Source organism: Pagrus pagrus (assembly GCF_965226575.1).
Source record: "Pagrus pagrus genome assembly, chromosome: 15".
Taxonomy (NCBI): domain Eukaryota; kingdom Metazoa; phylum Chordata; class Actinopteri; order Spariformes; family Sparidae; genus Pagrus; species Pagrus pagrus.
The window spans coordinates 27,488,306-27,515,505 of record NC_140199.1 but is presented as its reverse complement, the minus strand read 5'-3'; the positions used below and the strand labels follow the sequence as shown (position 1 = coordinate 27,515,505).

Genomic DNA, 27,200 nt, shown 5'->3' with positions numbered 1-27,200 from the left:
TGTTCAAGCTAGTTGGCCATTGGCTATAGTCAATGTGATGTGTTCAAGTGCAGTTTTTTGGCCAAGACACAGGCAACACGAGGTGAGCGCAGTCAGCCTTTTTCACTGCTAGTTTTTTACATGAGTGTTTACTTTTGAGAAAGTTTTATCTTGAGAAAGTGCATGAGGACACACGCAATGCAACAAAAACAGTGAGGAAGAAGACTGCAAGCTATTAAACATGTATGTAAACAATGCTGAACTGAAAATACTTGACTAGTGTGTTAGATGTCAAGGATATACAGCACATAATGCCAGAAATGTCTGGTAATCTGCTTATTAAATTCTGATAATTATTGTATACAATGGAAAGCTCTTGCCAGAGGGTGCTGCTGGGAGAGGTCACGCTGTCACCCAAACCGTTATGAATCGTATCCTATGGACAGTGATCTGGTCAGTAGTTGTTATAGATGTGGACCAGAGTTGGTTGGAAAAATGTGAAAAAAGGGCTTTCATTGTGTTCAGTTTTGAATAGTTTTACTCTAAAGTCACTTTAGATATATATTTTCCTTTATGTTGTCTGGAGGTTGATCTAATTTCCTGAATTGATTGAATTCAGAATGAACTGATCCCAACATGAATCTCATCACACAGTGTAAGACTTTTCAGAAAAAAATCCTCAGCTACACACCACATACAGTACAAAGAATGTAGCATTTAGAGTAGTTCACTGTACACACGGAGACCGTGCATAGCTCGTCATTAGTCATATAGTCGGAGCGTTTGTTTTAAACAAGACACTGATTCATTCCAATAAATGTTTATATCAAAAATATACCAATTAACAGTCTAAAAGCTACATTATGTAAAAGGCCCATCCATGCACATTTCTGAATGTACAGCTACTGTACTGTAGTCAGGGGATTCAGATTAGAGGTGTCACGATATACTGGTTTTCACCATTATCACAATACAAACAAATTATAAAAATCATTGTGTCATTTAGTCAAACAGTACAGTAAATAGGTTTGACTTTTCATATCTTATTGAATTCATCTTTTATTTTTCTCAAAAATCATCGATCATCCATGTGCACACTTCAGTCACATACACGCACACACATTCACTACTCATAAAACTAGTTGGTGTCATTGCAAGCAACATGTTGGCCACATAAATAACAATGTGAAAGGGAGAAACATTTCACTCAATTTTGTGGGAATTATTTGGGAACTATTTTTGAAATAATGGGAATTCTCAGATGAGGACAGAGTTAGCTTTTGCAATGTAGTTACCACCCATGGGGCAGTGATGCATAACTCAGCTAAACGCAGTTTTGGGAAAAATGCTCCACCAAGCTCCTATCTGTTGTATTGAAGAGCAAGCTATTCTCATTTCTGTAACATCAATACTGTAATATTTTTACGTGATAGCAAAGCTGCAGTTGCTTTGTCGTTATCGCTGGGTTGTGCCTGCACGCAAACACATGCACACACAAACGTTGGAAAGTTCACACATACATACACACACTGCCTCCACACTCTCTGTCTCCCAGGTGTATTTACACAGCCATCTACTGTTCGATTTATCTATCTACAGTATATTTGTATCCTTATATCGCTGCTTTCCAGCAGTTTGTTCTGCTTTTGAATTTGTCCTTTTGGATTTGGCAAATTCTCAATGAAATGTTAAATATTAATTTCAATAATAATTTACTAATGGTTCTTAATGCAATTGTACAGTATGGAAATACTATCATATTGTAATATTTTGTACCAAATTAAACACCTGATGAAAACTTTATACCGTGACAGCCCTAATTCAGAAGGAGTAAAGTATCAGAGAGTAGAGATAAGGCCAGACTTTAATACTGTAGACTCGAATAGCCAGAATTTTGATTCTCAACATGTTACGTCTGGTCCGCAATGTTTAACCAGAAAGGTCTTCAAACAGATTTAACAGTGAAAACAAATTAAAGGGGCAGTTTAGGGCTCACATTACACTTTCATTTGTTAACTAGAAAACCTGGATGATCATCATTAAAGAACCACTCAGAGTGAAATATAGAATCTAGAGACCCTGAAGAGCTAAAGGCACAGTGTGGACCAGACATCAGGCCATGCAACTACTTCCCCAGACAGAGGTGGAGATTAAAAACACAGGGTGGAGGAGCTAGATAGAGGAAAGTTCTACTGGAGTCCTGCAGACACGGTGGTGCCCCCTGGGCATGTTGAAGCAGCAGCTGCATGGTGGTCAGGAGGAGTGAGATCCATCACTTTTCTCCCTCTCTCTTTTTGCTGGGTTGCAGAAGGTGAAGATGGAAGAAAGCTGCTGTGCATGGTCAGCCTGACGTCCATCCCTCATTCTCTGTTCTTGCTCTCTCCCTTAATGTTTCTCTCTCCTCATGGTAAGCAGAGGTGCAAGGCTTGTGAGAGGCCAGTGTGAGAGTGTTTAGATTGGAGATGGAGAGACAGGAGGCAGAGGAGTCTTGGTGTGATGGAGGTCTGTGGTCCAAACTGTTTATGACTACACTCATAATCCACAGTCCGAGACTGACCCATAATGACAGTTTCAGGAATGATTTGAAAACTAAGACCATTTTCATATCTGGTGTAACTTGAATCAGTGATGACTGTAGTGGAGGGAAACTACAGAGAATTCAGGCTAAAAAGAACCTCTCCCTTCCACCTCACAGGATCTTCTGTACTTTAAAAAAGAAGGGTCACCCCAAACTGAGATCATAGTCTGACTCTAGTGTAAGTATGATAACTTGACAAGAGATAAAAGCAAAATAGACAGTGTGTGTCTTACCCCGTCTGACCAGGTATGGTTTAGTGTAGTCCCAGCTCTCATTGTCGTTCTTAATCACGTTCAGGCGTGTTGGCTGTTAACACAAAGATGAAAGAATGAATCAGGATCCAGTTAAATTAAATATATACAGGATCTGCCTTCTTGGGCCCAATCCCAATACACCCCTTGCCTCTACCATTTAGCCCAACCCTTTCATATTGCACATTCATGCCTAGGGGTATTGTTGTGATAGAGGGGTAGGGCAAAGTGTTATGGCTACATGGCTAAGGGTAGGGGTAAAAATTAGAAATGGGATTAAGCCTTGGTCTATTTTAATTCACTATGTACAGTTAATATAATCTCTGCCACTCCACATTGTAAAGTACTATTTTATGCAGATTACATTAATTTTATGCAACAGGCTCTTCTCTAAATGTGAAGCAAATCCTTTTTCTCCTGTTTCTTTTTGAACCTTTTAATGTGAGGAAATATGGCCCGTTTTGTGATAAAGGCTTACACAGTCCATTGCAGCTTGTTTGAGGAGTTGAAAATGATTTCCAATACCAAACCCAGTAGAATGTTGGATATTCTATATATTTTATATTTTTATATAAGAATATTTTATTCTAGTATAGATTAACAACATAGTTTACCTGATGGATCATATCCACAGCTTAAAGAGACTGGATGTGGACACTTTCCAGTGTCTATTCTGTTACACGCCTTTACATGACTGTCTATATCAAATCATTTACATTTTGAATGTTTCCAAGCATTTTCCCCACATATTATGAATCCACTTGTTATTCCAGTGCCCCTGGACATTTGTGGTGTAAATCATTTTTAGATCAAGCCTTGTGGGCTCAGTTCATGTTTTGTAGGAACTTTCCAAGTTACATTTATACTCTTATCCTATTATTTATACTGGAATAATAACCTAATGTGGGTGTATGAACTCATTTTTTAATACCATTATTTGAACATTATCACACACTCAGCAAACATGCTTTTTTGAACAATGCTTATATAGATGTTTCAGAGAGGATCTGGACAGTTAATTTAGAATAAATCCATACTTGTACTCAGTGCACTGACAATGAAGTTGAATCTGATATAGGCCTAATCTACAAACACAGAGTGTATGGTAATTCATGCAGAGGTTTTGTAATGGACCCCTAGTACTGCAGATTTTTTCAAATAATACTCTAAATGTGAATGATTTAGCTCATTAGTGGACCCACTAAGGTGTAAGAAACAAAAGTAGTAAAAAGTAGACAGTTATTATTAATAATAATAATCATAATTAACGGGTGTAGTCCATATCAGTACTATACCAAATTACATAGGTTGATGTTAAATTCAGAAATCAGACTAAGACTCGTTTACAATAGGCCTACAGTTAATATAAATGTCTGAAACTTAAATGACACTGTGATGTGAAGTTTGCAAAAGTTATTCAATAATTCACATTATATAACATGTAAAAACAAACTTTTAATGTTAATAAATATCAACATTTACGTAGAAATATATTTTTAACAGACTACGTGTTACGCACACCACTGACAGATGATAAAGTCAGCTGCACAGACCAGAGAGAGTTGCACAAATTTTACACTACAAGACAAGATTTCCATCAGATTTTTTATATACAAAATTCATTGCTACATTAGAAATTCTAATGATTATTAATCAGTTTTTTAAGATTCCAACAAAGTTGATTTTTTGTTTTTTCCAGGGAAGTGTACATAGATATATCCAGCCTCTTACCCTTGCATATTCAATCTTGAGTGTACAGCAACCAGCGTAGATGTCAGCTCCGTTCAGAGCAGCTTTGGCCTTCTGCGCACACTGAACGGACTCAAACCTGAAGGAGTTGGGTCAAGGAGAAGATGCTACACATTCCAACATATAGATACACACAGCATGTAAAGACACACATTCAAAATCTCAGTAAGGATATTCCACCATGGCTTGGATTCCATTTCTTTTAAAGATGACGATCCTCAGGACACTACCAATGGGGTTGCACACTGTGTACAGAACATCCTGGACCAAAAGAGGGAAAAAAGAAAGAAATTCAGCATTTCAACATAATATAGAAACTTCTTTTGCTGTAGTGTGTCTTAACCTGCATGAAGCACAGGCCTCAGGCCACAGTGCATTTCATAAATACCATAAAGGTACTGTAGTTGGTAAGAGAGAAATACAACTCCATGCCAATCAGGTCCTTATTTAGTAATCTGGTGAATATTTCCCAAAGACTCATGATTCATATTCTTAGAAGACTATTTTTGCCTACAGCTGTTTGTTTGACATTTAGCAAATCAACAATTCACTATATCCCAGATAATGCAAATACACCTCAAGAGAGTTTCAAGCACAAAGTATCGTTTGTGTTTTAATACTCATATTCCGAAAGGTATGGAACATTTTCTTTAAAACAAAAGTCATGGTGTCAAACAGCAAAGTAAATTTTATATTATTTTAGATTTCCTAAACTAATTCAGGATCCCTCAAATAAGTGTTCCTGATTCCCTGAGTGAAAACGTGCACTCAGTGGGGATTATTATTGTGAAACATGTAGACAACAATTGTCTGAAAACTTGTGAGTGGTGAAACTAGCATTCTAGCATTCTCGAATTAACTGAATGTGCCTTAATACGTGTTGTCACAACATGAAATGCATGAATAACAATTGGGAACCCATAGGTTCTTTCAGTGAATTTTTGCTCATCTGATGTACATGTTAATGTATTGTAGTTTTCAAAATGATATGAAATACAACCCATAAGTGCAGCAAATCTTTCTAATTTTCTCATGGTTGGCTGATGGGCTTACTTTTCTGAGAAGAGAATTGCTATGAAATTTGATCAGCTGTGTCTTGTTCTGTATGTGTCCAATGTCCTCACAAAATTATTATGTTGAGACAGACAACTGGCGTTGCGAGACCGAGGAGTTCCCGCGATAATTACATAATCATGCGCGACTGCAGTTATAGCTATGTGTTATAAACACAACAACACAAAGTGTTCCAACCCAAGGATTAGAAGAAGTGCTTGTATTTGTCTCTATTTTGAGATTTTTGTGCTAGCGTCAACACGGAATGTTTTATTTTGAAAATTAACCAGATGTTATGTTGTTGACTTCCTGTCTGCTCTGTGCTGAATTCGGCTGAATTGCTGTGTCGTGCTCCGGCATCCAGCAGTAATAGAAGCCCTGCGTATCTGCTCCGGAAGGCTCTGGACTGCCAGAGCTGGGACAGAGCAGATAGGCAACGCAGCGGAACCAGTGGAAGTAAACACGTAGACTAGAGTGGAACCTATCAGCTCTTCTGCCGTGGTGGAGCCGTGACACAACAGAGCCGGAACGGACACGTATCTGGTGGAATCTAGCCATAAGGATACTTGCATTTATTTACTGAAGTAGTTGTGGGTGTGGGTGAGTGTTTAAAGTAATCAAACTGACCCTGCCAAATTAACAGCCAAGTGTTTTCTCCCCATGTTTGAGGCAGCTTTGGTGACCCGGCAAAAATGCAATTTCCTGCTGCAACTAAGGGGGATATAATTGATATCAAACTGAATATTGGCATGTAAATGTGTTCAGACTGGGACCTAATAATTAGGACCCAAGCACCGAATGGTGCGAAGACCCTCTTGAAATGCAAGGAATCATTCCCCTGCAAATTTCACTGTCATAACTGGAGCCATTTGGTCCAATAACATTTGAAGCACTTTTAAATTATGTACTTGACTGTTAAATGTTGTTTTTGTAAATTCCTTTTTAATTTGAAATATATATTGATGGGTTAATGTTTCATTTGTAAATTATATTCATATTTCCTTTTTTTATTGACCATTAAAATATCAAATAATTCATTACTTTGTAATTTAGTGTATCTATCAATAGATTAATACATTAATTTCTAAACTAATTTATTAATGCCTATATTTATTGTCCAATTAATAAATTAATTTGTAAACTTATTTATTATCCCCTTTCATAATTTTGTGTCTCAGTTCTTCCATGATGGACACTGAACTAGATCTTTTCCCACACTTTTCCTGCCGAACCACTACATGCAAACAACAACAAGTCACATGCAAAGGGAGGTGTGTGTGTTTTGAGTGTCACTGTGCGCAGCCTGATTAACAGCTCTGGAGTGAGCTGGAGTGGGTATGTGTGTGTCACATAGACTTGTGCTTTAGCAGGGAGCATAGACTTTAGAGTCTGCCAGATAACTCGATACATACCCTAATTTGTTTCAACCTTCTCTCTTACCCTCATCGACAGACAAAACTTTTCATGCCTGGAGGAAGAAGGTTTTAATCTCTATTGAGGACATGTATGTATAGGAAGGTTTGCACCATTTAAAAGAAATGCTAAAAGAAAAATTTGAGCTGCCTCACTCACATTTTTCTGATATTTACAAATCAGACACTATGTCCAGTCCAAGATTCGTGACTTTGAAACTCTTCAGGGGAAGCAATATTTTTTTGATGTCTTAACGAACCGCTCCAGCCATCTTGTCTCTAAGTTTGTTTGAGTTTTGTACCATAGCCTCTACTCTCAAAATTATGGATGTTTGGAAAGAGGAAACTTAGCATAGAGTTGTTTTCTGAACAGTTTTCTGTTAACAGTAGACACCAGCTGATCCAGTTCAAAGTTGTCCACCGTCTTCACTATTCTAAATCACGTTTGCACAAGATTTATCCCTCTGTCTCACCACTGTGTGACAGGTGCAAAATGACTGAGGGTAATTGTCCCACACTTTCTGGTTCTGCCCTTCACTCACTGGATTCTGGCCCAAAATGTTCAACTAGTTCTAAAAGGCCTATAAAAGAACTATCCAACTGGAAGCTGGACTTGCCTTCTTCTGCCAGCAATCTTTGATGCTGGGGATGGTTGTTGCTAAAAGACTTATTCTGAGGGAATGGAAATCACCTTGTCCCCCTTCCTTCCAGAGACGGATGACTAATGGATGATTGGTTTCAGTCATACAGATGAAAAAATTCAGGTTCTTGAGAACCAATTCAATTAAAAAAAATCTCTTTCCCATTCCTTGCCTGCCTAGATGAGGCTGGGGGAAGTTAATTGACACAAGCCTCCAACCTGCCCAGTTCATTTTCGTGGCCCCAGTTTGACATCTAATGTATAACACTCTTAAGCTTTCTGTACAACTTGTAGCCTTCCAAGTTGTCATTATTATTATTTGTGTCATTATTATTCCTGGTTGTTATTATTATTATTTGTTGCCTTGTAAAAAATCTTAAAATAAAATCTTAAAAAAAAATGAAAGAAAAGATTGCCCTAACAAAATTTGAAGTTGATTGGGTTAAAATTATAGGATATGCTTGCCGAAATGAGCACTAAATTCAAAATGGCCTACTGCCTGTTGGGTTTAGGTCATGGCCAAAGGAGACCCTCAAAAATGACATTCTTTTGGCAGAGGCAGAAAAATAATTCCTTCATTTTTCAATGGTTAATGCTCGGGCACTGATAAAACAAACCAGGCCATTACAAGCTGTAACTTGTTGATGAAGGTTCTCAGTCATCCAGGTCATGGTAAATCTAGATGCTGTATTGTAGGCAATTGGACTTGTTTCAGTTTCTTGAAGACGTTTCACCTCTCATCCAAGAGGCTTCTTCAGTTCTAACTAACTGGAGGGGAGTTGCAGGCTTTTAAACTCTGTGTGGGAGTGTCCTTACAGAGTCGTTAAGGACACGTGTGAGCTCTGAGTTTCACAGTCGTTACGGCCACTTGTGGGTCGTTGGTCAAACCGGCCTTCATGGGGGTTGCTAAGGCTAGGTGAGCCCAGGTGTGAATGGTTGTTAAGCTGTCTGGGGAGGGAACTCAGCACAGCATCGTAGGTGGGTGATAAGTAATGTCGTAGGTCACCTCCTCTGTTCAAAGACGGTCGTTCCAGTTTGACATAGATGGATTATTTTACTCCTCTTTCAAACCATCTGTCTTCTCTGGCCAAGATGTTTACATTGTTGTAAACTGTAACTTGCAAGTTCCTTGATTCCAATGAAAAACAGGCTGACCAGGTATCACATAAAGATAGAAAACCCTGAAGTCAACACAGTAAAATATTAAAATAATCCTTAGAGATTTTTTTTTTTTTAGCTATGAAGCTATGTCTAGTTATATCTGTGATCTGATCTTTTTATGCAGGACAAATTAACTTGGAGATCTGATAGAACTAGGACTAGAACTAGTGGAGATATGAAATAATTAAAAAGCGCTTGGGTAAAAAATGTGTTTACTTTGAACATTCTTCAAAAACTAAACAACAACTAAATCAATACATGTTGCCAAGTATGCTTTGGGTTTCTTGAGTGTTCAGGACAAATTTCTAACCAAACCAGTGAAAAATAAGCAGATGGTTAGGGTTAGAATACACATTCAAAGAATCACAAAAATTGTTGTCTGTGGCTGTGACAGGGCTGTAATAACTTCATCCAATCAATTTTAGTGGCCCGAAGATATTGTATGGACAGCCTACCTGTCTATCAATCTGTCCTTACCTGCCCACCCTGCACTGACTCCGCCCATCACTCATTGCTTGTGACCTGATTCTATTCACCGCACTGCTGGAGCTGTGGCAGAGTTAGCTCATTGTTTACAGACAAGAATGGCAGAGAAAGTACAGACACACTTTGATTAGCAGCTGTACCCACAGCAGCTAGCACTGCCAAACAGAGCAAGAGAAGAAAGACCGAACTGGAGAAGGCTACAAACAAAAACAAGTTGGATAGCTCAACAGGAGTCAACATTGGAGTGGCTGTTCAACGATTTCTGAATGCTAACAAAGTTACCCTGACAGCCATCAGTACTAGCAATAGCTATGTTGGTTGTTTATGTTCAATATGATAATATTAGGTGTTTACTTACAGGGGAATGAGACATTAGGTAGCTACTTGTAGTTAGATGTTGTGCTGAAAACAATGCACTGATACACTCTTCTTCCCACCGCTTGTGAGGACTCGGACTCCGTCGGTGGTATTCAGCAGTTGTCAGACAGTGCGCGTTCATGGTTTGGGGGGAGTGGCTTTGGAGAGAGGCCTGAGTGAAGGGTGCGGGATTTACTGGCTGGATATTTTCAAAATCTAGCCTAGGCTTGACGGTTTTTCCATCTTACCAACCCCAGCTTTAATAATTTAAAAAGGTTTTTTTTTTTTTTTTTAAGTACAACTAAAGGATTTTGCAAAGTCCCATGAAGAATTTTAACATTTATATCAGGAAAATCCTTATGGAATGACCCATGCCTGTGTGTGTGTTTGTGTGCGTGTGTGCGTGTGTGTACGTTTACCGTGGTTATAGGGTAGAGGGGATTCTGTATGGACAGCAGGAGGACCTTGTTGCCACTGTTAGGGTTGTCAGCATTAGTAGGCCTGGTGATTCTCTTGGATGTGGAGTAATTAAAGTACGCCTGTTGGCCTGATGAATTGATGGATGAAGATATGAACACATAAGGTTCGCTACATTCAAGCATGTGCAAGTAATCAATCTCATCTTTAATTATTTCCAGTGAAAAGCCTAGGGATCAAACCTGCGATGTATACAGGCTCCTTGGCTCCACAGGACACACAGCGGTCAGCGCTCTCCACTGCAGAGAACTCCACAAGGGCCTGACGCTTGAATGGCATCATCATCACATAACTGAGAACACACAAATGCAAACATTAAGATATGACATACAAATGCTATTACTTCAAAAAAATGTCAACCTAATGGACTTTTACTGGACACATCACCTCCTTTGCCAGCAATACTGGCATCTTAAAACTGCTGATTACATTTAAATCCTCAGTAGTCAGTTCTCAACAGATATGCATCAGAATGGTGTCATTTTTGTGCTGCTGTCAATTTGAACCAAGAGTATGGGCCTCCCCAACTCCAAACCCTAGTAGATAAGTAAATTAGTTCACTGCTGTCCTTTTTTCATTAAAGACGAATGTAATAATGGACAAAACCGTGTGAGCATGAAGGCATTTCAAGAACCTGCCAAATCACTGCAATAACATTATACCTGTGTTTATAATTGTGTGTGTGTGTGTGTGTCTTTCACAGCATGCTTTTCCCTGCAACTCCATTCAGGTGAATGAGAGATTCATGAATACTACACCATGCAGGGAGTGTAAATAATGGAGTCGTTTAGAGTGGAAACTAGAGTATCGCAAAATGTTTCCTTCAATTATTCAGCATCTGTGACTTTCCTTACACTAAAGCTACTGAAGCTCACTGTAGTTTATTACACCAAATCACTTGCTATGTGTGACTTCATGTGGTTCAATTTCTTACTCTGTGTGTCCCCTATAAATATTTATTCATGTTCAAATGTTCAAGTTGTTGGAGTGTAGCCATTTGATCTTTAGAAAAATGTTAGTATATATAGAACAATGAAAAAAAAAAGAAATGGTTAGGTGCCGAGTTAATCATGTGTGTGGTATATGTGGGAAGCTTGGAATTGTATTTCAAAGCACTTCCAGGTCCCAAGTTCAACTGTGCAAACAGTTGTTTGTTTCACTGCTATGATCAGGAAGAAAACACAAACTATCACCTGCTGCTGAGAGAAAACTGGTCAGGATGGTCAAGAGTCAACCAAAAGCCACCAAAAAGCTGCAGGAAGACAGTCAAGTGTGTTTTACATTAACATAAGCTGAGAGGCTGCCGTGCAAGAAAGAAGCCCTTGCTCCAGACGCAGAACCTTAAAGCTCGACTGAAGTTTGCTGCTGATCACATGGACAAAGAAAAAACCTTTTGGAGGAAAACTCTGTGGTAAGATGAAACAAAAAATGAGCTGTTTGGCCACAATGAGCAGCAATATGTTTGGAGGAGAGAAGGTGAGGTCTTTAACCCCAAGAACACCATACCTGCTGTCAAGCATGGTGCTGGTAGTATTATGCTGTGGGGCTGTTTTGCTGCCAGTGGATCTGCTGCTCTAAAGAAAGTACATGGAATAATGAAGAAGGAGGATTATCTCCAAATGCTTCAGGAAAACCTAAAATCATCAGCAGAAGATTGGCTCTTGGGTGCAGTTGGGTGTTCCAACAGGACAATGATCCCAAACACACATCAAAAGTGGTAAAGGAATGGATCAATCAGGCTAGAACTGAGGTTTTGGAATGGCCTTCACAAAGTCCTGACTTGAACCCTGTTGAGAACATGTGGACTGCTGAAGAAACAAGTCTGTGCCAGAAAGCCAACACATTTAGTTGAACTTCACTGATTCTGTCAAGGGGAGTGGTTAAAAATGTATCCAGAGGACGACCAGAAGCTTGTGTATGGCTATCAAAAGCACATAACTGAGGTGAAAATGGCCATTAGAATAACATTAGAATTACTGTAGATATATATGTGACCCAGCAGATTTGGTCACATTTACAAAAGAGCTATAATAAATTCATTATTGAACTAAACTTCATGAATGTTTTTGTGACAAAGTAGTTTGTGTTCCACTCATTCCATCACAGAAAAATGAGAGTTGTAGACATCATTACAACTCAAGACTGCCATGATATATATGATCTAAGATCTACATGTATGTCAACTTTTGACCAAAACTGTATTTGTAGAAATATTAAGTTTACAACCAGAAAAAACCTGCCACTCTGTGATCTAGAAGAACTATAATCCCAATTCAGAAAAAGTAGGACGCTGTGTAAAATGTAAAGAAAAACTTAAATTTTATCCTATACTCAAATGAGCTCAGTAAAAAGAAAAAATGTTAAATATTCAAACCGGTAAACTTTACTGTTTTTTTGTGTGAATATACACTCATTCTGAATTCGATGCTGCAACACGTTTCAAACAAGTTGTAACAGACCAACAAAAGACTTGGAAAGTTGTTGAATGCTCCAAAAACACCTGTTTGGAACATTCTACAGGTAAACAGGTTCATTGGCAACAGGTGATCATGGTTGGGTATGAAAGGGGGACTCCTTGAAAGGCTCAGTAGTTCACAATCATCAGAATCAGAATCAGAATACTTTATTAATCCCCAGGGGGAAATTATTTTTGCACAAGCAAGGATGGGGCGAGGTTCACCACTTTGTGAAAATTATAATTACAGTTTGCATCCACAGACACAAAGAGCACAGAGAGATCTCAAGAGGGACAGCCGCTGCACATGCTCTCTAAATTACGATAAAACTGTCAATTTGGCAGTGCTGACAAAAATATAAACCAAGAAACGTTGTACTAGTACTTAGCTTAAATAGAGAAAGCTTGTGAACCGCAAGTCCCCGCCATTTTGTTTATGTGCTGTTAAAACGGAGGCAAAAAAACTCAAGGCGGTGATGAGCAAACATGAACCACAGTCCTGTTCATCCTTTATTTCTCTCCTAAAATGTTTTCAGAAACAGAGTGTAATACCATGTTGTTTGATATCAGCTGTGGAATAACACAGCCCTCTTTCTATGTTTTCTCTGGTAATGTAGCAACAATGTCAAAAATATTTGTGTCTTTCTACTGAATAGACCGCCCACTTTTATGCAAGGGCCATCCTAAAAGTACCGCAAAAGTTAAAGTAGGCCTACTCATAAAAGGTGAACTATGTTGTTTGGGGGAAGAAATTTTATTCAGAAGAGAAAAATCTTAATTGACTGATTTTATAACAACCTGAGTTTGCCTAAACAAACTGAATAAACACACTGTCTTCATTTTCATAACTGAATAAACAAATGGTCTTCAGAATAACACATAACATGTTCTCAAATTATAACTATTGATGCATTTATGTTGTCATAACCTTAGGGCTGCAGCAGGTAAAGGATGAACTTTAGCTAGGTATAGAGTTCATCCTTTATATAAATATATATACATTTATATTTTAAATCAATGATCTAAAGTTGTAGATAGGTTATGTTATTATAGGTTAAGCCACCCAGCAGTACAAGAAGTTTTTGTCAATCTTTTTTTGAAAGAAGTTAGTACTTTTTGTACTGCTGGGTGGCTTAACCTATAATCACATCTTATCTTCAGGATAACAGCGTCAGTCTTGAGGAATGTAAATCTTTAGTGATATCATATATCACCAAATGTGTTGATGACGTGGTGATCACAAAGACAGTAAGATCATTCCCCAACGAGAAGGCCTGGATGAATGGAGAGGTGAGAGCTCTATCCAGAGCCAAAAATGCTGCCTTTTGGTCAGGTGACAAGGAAGCGTACAACACTGCCAGAGAAAGACTGAAAGCTGTCATCAAGAAGGCAAAGACGAGACATCAGCAGAGACTGCAGAGGGACCTCAACACCAACAACACTAAAGATATATGGCAGGCATTTAAAAATGTCACAGGAGCATGTCATCATGTGTGAGGCCACATTGCCAGATGAGCTGAACACATTTTATGCTCGCTTTGACCTCCTCAACAAAGACTCAGCTGGAAAGTCTAATCCATCTCCAGAGGACGGGCCACTGTCAGTAACCACAGCGGATGAGAGAAAAATTCCTGCAGAGAGTTAATATAAATAAGGCTGCTGGTCCAGGTAATATAGCTGGCCGTGTACTAAAGACATGTGCCAACCAGCTAGCTATAATCTTATTACTGAGATTTTGAACATCCCACGATACTGTTTCCTTCTTGCCCTCGCTCTACCCCTCCCATCTACTAACAACCACAAATGCTTTGCAGAGAAACAGAGAGATGATGTGACCTCTCCTATTTAATTTGGGCCTTAATGCAGTTGTTTCGTACAAGCCTGTAAGTGCATCTGGTTGTTGCGATGTCATTCAGTACCACAAAATGACTGACTGGCTTCCTCCACACATGACAAAAGAAATCGGGGTGAAAAAAATCAAATCACAAGGTGTGTTTTTTGGACTTCAAAAAACATACTGCTGCCACACATAAACAGAGCAGACACATACAGGGAGAGAAACAGAACGGTGAGGCATGTCAGTGTGTGTGCATTAAGGAGGACAATTAAAAAACACTAACAACTAACAACGCAAACTAGGCAATTCTGAAAAGATAGTTGATTTTTGAGTCTCATTAACAACAATGCGTTCAGTTTCCAAATGCTTATCTTATTTTTAAAAGAAAAGGTGATGTAACACAGTGGTAAACATGCTCCTGTCCCAACTTTGTTGGAATGTGCTGCTTACATGGTATTCTATTATATTCTATTCTTTGCAAAGCATTGCATTCTTTTTTAAGTTTACGTTTTAAATAGTGTCCCAACTTTTATGGAATCAGGGTTGTACAAAAATTACAGACACCAGCTTCAAGTCACATTCCTGATGGGATTAACTTTAGTGACAGTTGATATATATCTGTTGTTGCCTGTGGATTGAATTTGATAGGAATGGCTATATATTTGTTCAGACAAAACTAGATTATAGGTAATGACTAAAGCAGGTTAGGAAAGTACGAGACTCTTTAAACTCCTGTTGCTGCTAATGTGTTCTGTTTTCTGTACTGATGTCAGCACGTGACCAACTGGTGATTGACTGCAAACCGGAACAGCAACGGTAGACTCAAGACTCAGTTTCTCTACAGTATTTTTATTTTACTCTTTCACTCACACACACACGCAGTGGTTTCTGTCTCACCATATGGACCCAAACTTCTCCAGGGCATCTATCAGGTCTGCTTCCACCACGGCCTCACATAGACCCCTGACATGGACCACAGGGCTGGGAGAGATACGATGGGAGTCCTCACCATTATCCTGCAACACATAGTCACACAGTCAACCACAGTTTTTACACACTTTGAGCCCTATCTGTTGCTGTTTTTCCATAACATTTGCTGGCCTGGCTCTACTTGGTTTGACTCGGTGCAGCAGCCCAGTGCGGCCGAGGATTTGCTTTTCCATCACAACTGGGCTACCTGCCTGAAGGTGTGTCTTAAACCAATGACACGCTGTCTCAATCCCTGCAGAGCTATCGAAGAATCACCGCTAACAAAGTGGCTCCGCTAATTCAGTTACAAACATGTTTCATTTACTATAACTTCTTCACAATAAAAGCCCCCCTTATTTAGTTATTTGCAAGCTTTTATTATGAAGCAGCATTACAGGAAATGTCATGTTTTCATCAGCAGTAACTAAACATGACTCCTGAAACAGCTGAGAGCAAACATGACAAAACAGTAAAACACAGCAGATGTTTGAAAGGCTTGGCTCAACTCACCACAGTAAAACTGATGATGGAAAAGCAAATCAGCGTGGTTCGCTTTGACTCATGTGCTAATGGAGAAACGGTATATGGCGCTTGGTCTGAAGCGCAAGACGGTAGTGTGTTTAGGGTGTGTCCAAGTCCACTTTGCTAGTTTAGCAGCAAACAATTTATGACTACAGCTTTTAGTTTTGCTGCAGAAATGTGTCATGATATTTGCTGCATTGACATTACTGCATTCATGGAAATGTTTAAAATAACTGAATGCAGCCTCTCTAATCATAAAATCAGAGTGTATGCATGTTGTGAACCTACCTGCGTAGGAGCATCTTACTATCTGAATAATGCACCCATTAAATAGCAGAAACACATGTATGTATACAATATGCAGGTAAACATGTATATACACTGTATACAGTTTCTTTTTATTATCATTCATCTTTTTTCTCTCCATGTTTATTTAGTTGATAGGGATGTGGTGTTGGGAGGGAGAACAGGGTGAAACATTTTTGCTGTGTCTCAGGAAACACACTGCACCTTTGACTTTAGACCAGCTTTGTGTTGGTCTATGGCGCTGTTGCTTTCTGCCGCCTCAAGATAGCAATCTGCCATCAGTGCACCTGACCACACCTCATTTTAAGACCAACACACCCAGGGGCGCACAGGTGGGCGCAAGAATATTTGCTATTTACACAATGTCGGTGCTGGACTTGAAAATGGTCTGAAAACTACCAATGACGCACGGCCGTCTTGCGCCTGGCGCACGATAGAGCACTATGGCTTGCTGGATTTGCATTCAGAGTCACACACCTGTGCGCCCCTTGGTGCCAGGGGAACCACCTCCAGCTCAACGCGGGGAAGACCAAAGAGCTGGTGGTGGATTTCCGCAGGCGCAAGCAACCCTGCACACAGGTGAACATCCTGGGAACAGACATTGAGTTGGTGACGTCTTACAAGTACATGGGAGTTCACCTGAACAATAAACTGGACTGGTCTCATCACACTGCAGCAACATACAAGAAAGGTCAGAGCAGACTCCATCTGCTGAGGAAGCTCAGGTCCTTTAACAACTTTCTATGACTCTGTGGTGGCATCAGCCATTTTCTATGGTGTAGTCTGCTGGAGCAGCAGCATCTCGGCAGCAGATAGGAAGACACTTGATAAACTCATCAAGAAGGCCAGCTCCATCCTGGGATGCCCTCTTGACCCAGTGCAGGTGGTGGGAGAGAGCAGGATGATGGACAAGCTGTCATCGCTGCTGGTGAAGGAGTCCCACCCCCTGCAGGACACTATCACCGCACTGGTTAGCTCCTTCAGCGACAGGCTGATACACCCCAAGTGTGTGAAGGAGAGGTATCGCAGGTCCTTCCTTCCTGCTGCTGTCAGAGTCTACAACCAGCACTGCTCCCAGTAGACCTCACATGTGCACTGTGTAATACAAAACTCTACACATATCCACACACTTTCTGGTTTGCACTAATTGGACAATTTTCAATACCCATATTTATTATTTATTGTCTGTAAATAAAAATACCAAACTGTTTATACTTACACTGTTCATATTATAAATACTTTGTCATATTGTAAATACCAAGTTCATATTGTAGATACTATGTATATACGAGTTAAATTCTATTTCTTATCTCTTATTATATCGTTTATTTTTTACTTTTTATTATTGTTTAAGTGTGATACTGTCCTTTGGCTGCTGTGACTAAGAAATGTCCCCATTTGCGGGACAAATAAAGGAATTCTGATTCTGATTCTGATTCTGATTCTGAATGTTAATGAATTCTAGAGGTGTGGAAATTTCTGGATAATAAAATGCATCACAATGCATACGTGGAGGATTCAGCATCAAATCACTCATAATCATGAGTCTGCAGCTTGTGCTGATTGACTGTTTACTGATAGATTGTCTGGTCTCAGCTGGACAATAAAATTACATTGTGACGTTGCTCCCATGCTTTGAATTGTAGTCTAACGGCTAACATTAGGCTAACGTTACTTATGTAGGAGGTATGATGGAGGAAGGCAGAGATCATCTGCGAATGATAACGAAAACTCACCTGGTATTTTTTTTAACAGATATCCCGGGGCACATTTCGGATTTTAATAACTTGCTGGGAAGCACGAACTGCATGAGACTTCTGCCTCACAACAATTACTAATCATGTTAGCCATTTTCACCTGAAGCTAACATCTGCAGCCATAAATAGCTATATAAATAATAAATAGCTGTTACAGCAAGCTAATCACCCAAGATCCGAGGAGGCGCGGTCAACCTTGCTGTCCACCTCTGAGAGAGGTGTGTACAGCAGAGTCAATAGATGCCTTATCTTAAAGCCGCCATGTGAAAACAATATTATTGTAGATTACAACAAACGTGAAAGGCACTGCAGGTGGATAAATGTTTTTTTTTTGTAATGTATATTTATTGAAAAGATGCAGCTTTTATTTTGTAGACTGCTGTAGTCTGATTAGTGGAAGGGCTTTCTGAATTACAGGGGAATTTAAATGATGGAAAAGTAGCCATGTGCAGTTATATAGATCACTGAGGATGTCATACACTGAGATGCATCAGGAATCGTTTTGCATTTGAATCGTTGACAGCTGAATCATAATCAACCGAATTGTGAGGCCAGTGAAGATTCAGAATTCACTTAACATGGGTTTTTTTTGTAACTGGAAAAAACGTATTTGGGCCAACTGATACATTGGCAGGTAGCTATTATCAGACTGCAGCATTAATGTGAAGTAGACAAATCTGCAGCAACCATATGATGCTATCGTGTCAACATGGAGCAGAATCTCGAAGGAATGTTTCCAGCACCTTGTTCAATCCATCCCACCAATAATTAATGGGGCAAAGGTGTACCTAATAATGTGGCCAAGTGTATATTTACTGTACAAACAGTGGAAAGATAACAAGTGAAAAGCCTCCCAGACCAGTTTTAAAAGGATATCATTTATTTTACCACTCAGCAACTACACGTCCAGCCATTCCGCTATGATTTACTTTAGCAAAACAACTGACTTCCGTCTGTAAGAAAATTAATCAGTGGGAAGTCTGAAGCAGTTCCATTTCTCCCAGTGTTATGGCTTGGATAAACCGGTGACAAGCAGGAAATCAGTGGTCTCTAAAGGGCAGCAGTGCTGGCAAGGGCCCATGTTGTAACACAATAGGGCTCTTTTGGAGGCAGTTATGACTATAGAGTACTCATGAGGACTCAGAATCAGGACACAGAAATGAAGACAGGAGAGAGAGTACTTGTAGGACATTCTAGTCAAATCCTCACACTTTACTCTAATTTTGTATCTTGTTTATCCTCCTCACTTATTCTGGTCTTTTATTCCGCTGCTTGCGTTCCTTCTTCTTTTATTATCTATCCCCTTCTCTCTTTTTGTTCTTTCACACTGACATTCCTTTAAGTCTATTTATAGAGGCAGATGGCTCATCTAAGTGTTTGGCATGACACAAACTCTTCCTTCTGTTGACCAGGCTGCTGGCTTCTCTGTTTCAGGCATGTTAGCATGATTTCTGTACAAACATGGCACAATCATTGAGCAGGTTTTTAAAAAGAAGAACACATAGCAATCACATTTGTTTATCAATGTGTTCTGTCCATTATCCTCAGCTGTAAACTGAGTACTTCGATATTGCGTTGATAATACTTCTTGGATACAGACTTCTGTAGATCTAATATATAGCCGTAAAGTCAGAGGTGGTTATTATGTCTTCCTTCGATGAGTTTAATTAACACATCTCTACTGTTGCAACTTCCTTTTCTTCATATATCCAAATAGGGATGTCCCGATCCCGATCCCCGGATCGGATCGGCCCCCAATACTGGGTTTTTAGGTGGATCGGGATCGGCTGATCCAATTAAATGTCATGGCCGATCCATATATAATATTTCCCATGATTCCATTGTTGCATTCGTTTGTCGTTCTACTGCATCAGCCGCCATTATCTAGTGGAGCGGACATTAACTTAAGCTAGTAAAAAAATGTCTGCAATTTGGCATCATTTTAAACTGACTAAAAGTGAGTCGCCGACGGCGACATGCAAGGTATGTGGTGTAGAAGTGTCACGGGGTGGTGCTAAAAGGGCCTCCTTCAACACCACTAACTTAATTAAACATATTAAAAAGCACCACCCCGACGAATACACTGCGTATTGTAAAGCAACAGCGCCGTCGACTACGAAGGATGAGCTCCACCAGCAAACACTGCAGGACAGCTTAAAGAGAAAGGATTTGCTTCCTCGAGAATCGGAGAGATATCGTAAGATCACAGAGTTGATTGTGGAGTGTATAGCAGAAGATGACCAGCCTATTTCATTGGTGGAGCACTCGGCGTTTACTCGTCTACTGAAGTACTTGGAGCCGTGCTACGGAATGCCATCCCGCCACTACATTGCGGAAAAAGCCATCCCAGCCCTGCACACCAAGGTGCGTGAAGAAGTGCAGCGGCACCTCAAACACGCTAACTCAATCGCCCTCACCACAGACCTGTGGAGTTCAGATGTAGCCCCAATGTCGCTCCTCAGTTTGACTGCGCACTGGATAGACTCCAAATTCACTATCCACAACGTCGTGCTACATGCAAGTGAGCTGCATGGCTTCCACACTTCAACACGTATCCGGCATGCTGTTGAAGAGATGCTCGCAAAATGGGACATTGATAAGGACAAGGTGCATGTCATTATGCGGGACAACGCCGCCAATATGAAAAAGGTAAGCCTTCTTGTTATTGACCACTGATGTTTAGCTACGCAATTCAGTCAGTAAAGTTCATGCTAATTACTTCGTGAGCACACAACTGGTTGCAGAAAGTCAGAGAACCGAAACCAATGTAAATATATCCTTTTCAACAGCATCTTTTAATGAATGGTCATAAGGTAAACTTCCATTTGATGATTTTGACATGATCTACTGGATGTATATTAAATGTTCCATATTCCCAATTATAATTACGTGTGCCCTGGATTTATTTAAAATGATGTCTAGATTGTAAGTGTCTGTTAGACAACAACCACGTCAAAAGTATTGATATTCATATATATCTTTCGCCATCATACTGTCTCCCAATCTCTAGGCATTTGCAGACATGGAGGTGCAGAGCCTGGGATGCTTCGCACACACACTCCAACTCGTGGTCATCAAAGGCCTTCTTGCCCAGCGAAGCATCACCGGTGCTGTCGCCAACGCACGGAAGCTTGTGGGTCATTTTAAGCATTCCCCAAAGGCCTACTCCATCCTCGAAGACATTCAGGTGGTTATCATTTTATTATTATTATTATTAGTAGTAGTAGTAGTAGTAGTTTCCCCCTCCCTGTCATGTCATTGTAAAGCAATCCATCATTAAGCTACCTTAGTGTTGAAAGGATGTTGCCCAACAAATAATTAACTTAAGTATAGAAGCATTTTGAATGGCCTACTAGAAAAGCAATACACACAGCTGATTTATTTTAATTATTATCATTATTATTACTTTACAGGAAGAAATGAACATGCCAATACAACGACTCCAGCAGGACGTGTCAGTCAGATGGAACAGTACTCAGTACATGATGCAGGTAGGCTATGGAGGGAAGGAATTAATGCAAAGAATGAATAGTTTTTTTAATGTGAATCAGCCTAAATAAATAAATAAATAACTACATTTAGATGGAGGTGAATAGTTCTACTTGTATTTTACACATGAATGTTAAATTAACATTTATTTACTTATTTTGCAGAGCCTTCTTAAGCAAAAGAGGCCGCTCAGTGTCTATGCAGCAGACCAAGACCTTCCATGCATGCCCACTGCCAACCAATGGGCGCTTATGGAGAAGGCAGTTGTGGTCTTGAGTCCATTTGAAGAGCTGACGAGGACAGTGAGTGCTGTGACTGCAAGTGCCGCGGATGTGATACCTTCAATAGCTGTCCTTAAGCGTCATCTTTCCCGTGAAGAGAGCACCGACGCTGGAGTCAAGACTATGAAGACTACACTTCTTGAGGCTGTCACTGAGCGCTTCGACTACGCTGAGACTGAACCAATCTACTCCGTTGCTACATTGGTTGACCCACGATACAAAGAAAGGCAAGTCCTGCTTGATTCAAAGCTTCTTTTGCGGTATATAATTGCTCAGGCCTAAACAATTCACCACTTGATTATTAATTATAAAATAACATCAAAATAAATTATCCAAATGTTGTTCTATAACATTGACAACAATAACTTTGATATGCAAAGGGAACGATAAAATATGTTAGGAAACAAATAATCCCATTTAGTTTTAACTAAATGAAATTCTATCAATTTTCAGATTCTTCACAAGTCCAGACGCCCAGGAGCTTGCCAAGGAGGCTCTCATTAGAGAGGTGGAGATCATGGAGAGAAAGAGGAAGGCTGCCAGTGAGGTGTCTGCAGAAGAACCTCCAAGAAAGTCACCACGTCGAGACGGAGTAGGCTGTGTAGCTGCAAACAGCAACTTTGGCAGTCTATATAACGAGATCTTAGAGGGGAGTGTGGTGGAGTCAAGGCCTGTGAGTACATCAACAGCCGTCAGTCAGGTGGAGGCCTACCTGGCTGAACAAACCATCCCAAGGTCAGAGAATCCTCTACACTACTGGCGGGCACATGCTACACAGCGACCCGCACTGGCTGACACAGCCATGAAGTTTCTTTGTGCACCTTGCACATTGGTGGACAGTGAGAGACTGTTCAGTGCAGTGTCAAATGTCCTTGATGAAAAAAGGAACCGGTTGACAGCCGATAAAGTGCAGATGTTGGTTTTCATTAAAAAAAACCTGCACTACACTTTGAAGAAGTCAGAGCAGTAGATTAAGATGGAGGAAATAAGAAGCTCTATTACACTGTGAAAAAATAAGAAATCACTTCCTTTATAAGATGTTTAAGTTCATGTTTAAGTTTAGTGATTAATGTCTCTGAGATCCCTTAAAGTGTAAGTCTGGTGTAAATTGACCCAGAGTCCTATTGTGTAGGAAAAGAATGAGTCAATTTGGGACAACGTAGACCAGGTTATGGACAGAAAGCTTAAAGCAGACCCATGGGGGCTTGAAGGCAGTGCTGCTATAAGCTGCCGGTTCATAACTTGGTCTATGTTGTCTCATTCTTTTTCCTGCATGTGGTGAGCTTATACAACAGGACTATGGGTCAATTTACACCAGACTTACTCTTAAATTACCCACACTGTGAAAAATAATAAGTTCAGTTTACTTGAAAAAAAAAAAAGGGTGGAAACTCGTTGTCTCAAATAAGTACCCAAAACTTGGTTTATGTTATGTTTACTTTATGTGTAATGCAAAGATTTTTAAGTTATGGTTACTTACTTCCAAGAAGTAAAGTTTAGTGACGTTTACTTACTACTGTTAAATGAGTAACCTTTTGAGTTGTAAAGGGTAATTTATGTTGGATAGTAAAGTTTACCCGCAGAATATTCATATTCTAGTTCCTAAGTACTGTTATGTTGAACAACCAAACAGAATAAAGGGAACTGAAAGATCAGATTTTTTTTTATTATTGCAAAAAAATGCTCTTATTTGTGATAGTGAGAGAATAAAAGCTATTGAGCACAGCTTGGATGCCTGTCTATTTCTTAATATACACGAAATTAAATGCTTTTTGCCAACACAAAAAGTGATATCAGAAATTGGTATCGGAAAACTGGTATCGGGAAATATCGGGATCGGATCGGAAACTATATGAAAATATCGGAATCGGATCGGAAGCTAAAAAATGAGATCGGGACATCCCTACTATGTAGTACATGTCATACAAGTAGGGATGAGAAGCTTCACACCCCATGAAAATGTTGTTTATGCTGACCTCAAGTGGTTTTACTTGTCACCTTGTTGCAATGAACTGCAGGTATGTCAGTACAAGACGACAGATTACTGTTGACCACACCTGTCAGTGGTGCTGGCTGTGCTCAGAGGAGAAACAGACTATCACCCAGAGAGTGCAGCAAAACACAGCTTGCAGTTGAGTTTCTCTTTAAGGGAACCTATAAAAACAGCTTGTTGCTTGATACAGATATCATAGAACAGAGAACACATCCCTTATGTCAAGATACTGTTGCCACATGTTTTTCAGAAGGTAGCTATTATACTTGGACTTTTCTTACATCTCTGCTGCTGAGTGTTTCATGGTGGACTCTGCGAACATATCTGCTGCTGAGGTGCTGAGTGACTTATCATGGCTAAGAATGTGTCATTGCATGAGTACATGAAGTACATGAGTTATTGGAACAACAAAAAAGAACATTTAAATAATCTCTGCAACAGTTTGAGAACACTTGCAGCACTTTCGATTTTACATTTTAGTTTCCATTTTTGTAGGGTAAGGTTATTGATTTTAAAAGGACAGTTTTCAAGTTCAATTTTATGTGAAAAATGTTAAAAGGCTCACATTTGTAATCTGTGCAGTTTTCAAGGCTCTATTTATTTAGGCCTAACATCTTATTTTATTTTTGTTAAATGTAGCAGTTTACTTCATAAAGTATTTTATTTACCAGATTTATATGTAATATAACAAGATGCTACTGAAATAAAACGTAGAAAGACTGACTGACATGTGGTGTGCATTGTTACTGGAAATATGATTCATGATATATTGACTCTAGAAGAGACTAATTTAACTGGGTAAAAAAGGTACCGTTGTCAAATTCCAGGTACCAGTATCGGAATTGGTATCAGTTTAAATGTGAACGATACCGAACAGAAGAACCAACTAAGATAGAGACTGAAAGGGTCCATGGTACAGGAAAAACAGTGCCTATAAAAAGTATTCACCCCCTTAATTGTTCTCTTTTATTGCTTTTATAAATGGAATCATGATCAATATACAAAAGTGTAAAATAAGTGACTGCATAAGTTTTCGCCCCCTTCAAGTCAGTATTTAGTAGATGCACCTTTAGCCGCACTCACAGCACTGAGTCTGTGTGGATAGGTCTCAATCAGGCATGCACATCTGGACACTGCAATTTTACTCCATTCTACTTTGCAAAACTCAGTCAGGTTGCACGGGGATCAAGCACTTTTGAAGTCCAGCCACAAATTCTTGATGATGAATTGAGGAGTCTCACGGCCAGGGGAAAGAAGCTGCTCCATAGTCGGATACTTCTGTATCTTTTTAACAGATGGCAGCAGAATGAACAGACTGTGGCTGGGTTGGGTGTTGTCTTTTTTAGTATCCTGGTGCAGACATCTCACTTCACCAATGTCACTGATGCTCTGAAATTTAGCCTCCCTAAGTTTCCTTGGGAAGTAGATCCTTTTCTGAGCTTTTTTAACCAGGGTGGTGATCTGTGATGACCAGAATAGGTTCTCCGCGATGGTATCCCAAGGAACCTATAACTGTTCACCTGCTCTACTTCAGCTCCACTGATGGAGACAGGGTTGTCTTTGCCTCTTATTATCTTTAAATCAACAATCAGCTCCCTGGTTTTGCTGACGTTGAGCAGTAGTTTGTTCTTTGTGCACCACTCTGCAAGAATGTTGATTTCCTCCTAATATAAACTCTCAACATTAATGCAGCCGATGATGGTGGTGTCGTCTGCATCATTCACAATAGAGTTCTCTTGATGTCTGAGAGTGCAGTCATGGGTGCACAGTGTGAACAGGAGGGGGCTGAGCACACAGCCCTGGGTGGCTCTGGTGTTGAGTGCTATTGTAGAGGAGATGTGACTGCCAATCCAAACTGCCTGGGGACTGCTTGTGAGGAAGTCCAATATCCAGTTGCAGAGTCTTGTACTCAAGCCCAGAGTGTTACGTTTTCCAATCAGCTTCATGGGTGAGATTGTGTTGAATGCTGAGCTGAAATCAACAAACAGCATCCTGTAGCTGTTCTTATTCTCCAGGTGTGTGAAGACTGAGTGAAGGGCAGTAGATATGGCATCCTCTGTGGATCTGTTGGTTCTGAAAGCATACTGGCAGGGATGTTGTCTTTGATGTGCTGGAGAACCAGTTTCTCGCAGCACTTCATCAGGATGGGGGTGAGAGCCACAGGGCGGTAGTCATTAAGACTAGACACAGCAGACTGTTCAGGTACAGGAAGGATGATGGCTGTCTTGAGGCAGGAGGGAACAGTCTCCTGTGAGAGTGAGATGTTAAAAATGTCAGTAAAAACATCAGCTACAGATGTTTCTCCTTATATGACCTGTTTGCTGCTGTGTTACCGCAGTGACACCAAGGCGGTAAAAGGGGGGGGGGGGCACTTGATAACTGTAGACGCTAGATGGCAGCAGAGTGCTTTATACGCCTTTTGACCACAATGTGCTCAGCAATGGCAGAGTGACGCTGTCCGTATTTCCGCTGGTTGACTCCACAGGAAGCGGATGTATGTAGCGTTGTTAATAGGACTGCTTCGGCTGATATTTAACATTCTGTTCTGTGCTTTTCTGTGAACTAAGTTAAATAAACTAAAGATGTGAAATGTTAAGTTGTTAAGCCTTTTTAGTGAAACATACAGTCTGAGGTATGTGTTTACGCCCAGCTCAAAGGCAGTGTGGAGATCGCTGTTAATTAGCTGTGGCAAAGTCCGGTACACCCAGATTAATTTGTGATATAACTTTAACCAGGGGTGCAGGTATACAGCATATAATTAATTATTTTTCAGTGACATCGCGTATACCCACTTTTAAATCTCCTCTGATGCGCATCTTCGTTACATTGATTGAGGAAACTATAGATAGCTGAATACTCGTGGACGCAACCGTCACTAATGCTAATGTAGCTCCTCAGGGATTCAAGCTGTTATTTTTCTTGTTTTGACAATCTAACCCGTGACAGCACATTAGTTAAGTTTGTAAGGACTATGGCTGTTGGTAGCTGTTGCTAATTTTGTTAAAATACGCCAAATTGTAATTTTATGGGTTATTATTCAGACGATGGGGCTAAACTAGCTAATATGTGCTAACGGCAGTTGCCATTTGTTGCCATAGCAACAGTTAACATCACGTCATGTTAAGGTGCGTTCACACCGGACTTTTTATTTTTGTCGCTGTCGCTCGTGTCGCTCCAAAAAAATCGCTCTGTCACTCAGCTGCAGTCGCTTGTCGGCACAATTCAACAGATCGCTCTGATGACGTCATTCAAGCGATTCCAGTGAATTTCACATCGCTCGGAGGCGCTAATTTCTTCCCGCTTGTATTGGTCCAGCATGGCTGACATTGTACCTGTTGCCGCCATTTACCTGTTGCGGAAGTCCCACAAGGGCCGTACAACCAAGCGTCGTCGGTTTTGGATCAACAACATACTCAAGATGCGCACTGATCTCGGTGAATACCACCGG

At 40.0% G+C, this 27,200-nt stretch overlaps 1 protein-coding gene across 1 annotated transcript in view; it reads right to left on the bottom strand.

Annotated features, from left to right (window-relative positions):
* The window catches only part of LOC311271112 (heterogeneous nuclear ribonucleoprotein L-like), a 73,498-nt gene that overhangs the window by 21,521 nt on the left and 24,777 nt on the right, over nt 1–27,200 (bottom strand). Inside the window, exons 2-7 of the mRNA XM_084376589.1 lie at nt 15,333–15,451; nt 10,326–10,435; nt 10,086–10,213; nt 4,733–4,818; nt 4,540–4,636; nt 2,791–2,863 (exon numbers count right to left, since the gene is read on the bottom strand). Of these exons, the coding sequence (XP_084232715.1) occupies nt 2,791–2,863; nt 4,540–4,636; nt 4,733–4,818; nt 10,086–10,213; nt 10,326–10,435; nt 15,333–15,451 (613 nt within the window). The remainder of the gene's footprint in view (nt 1–2,790; nt 2,864–4,539; nt 4,637–4,732; nt 4,819–10,085; nt 10,214–10,325; nt 10,436–15,332; nt 15,452–27,200) is intronic.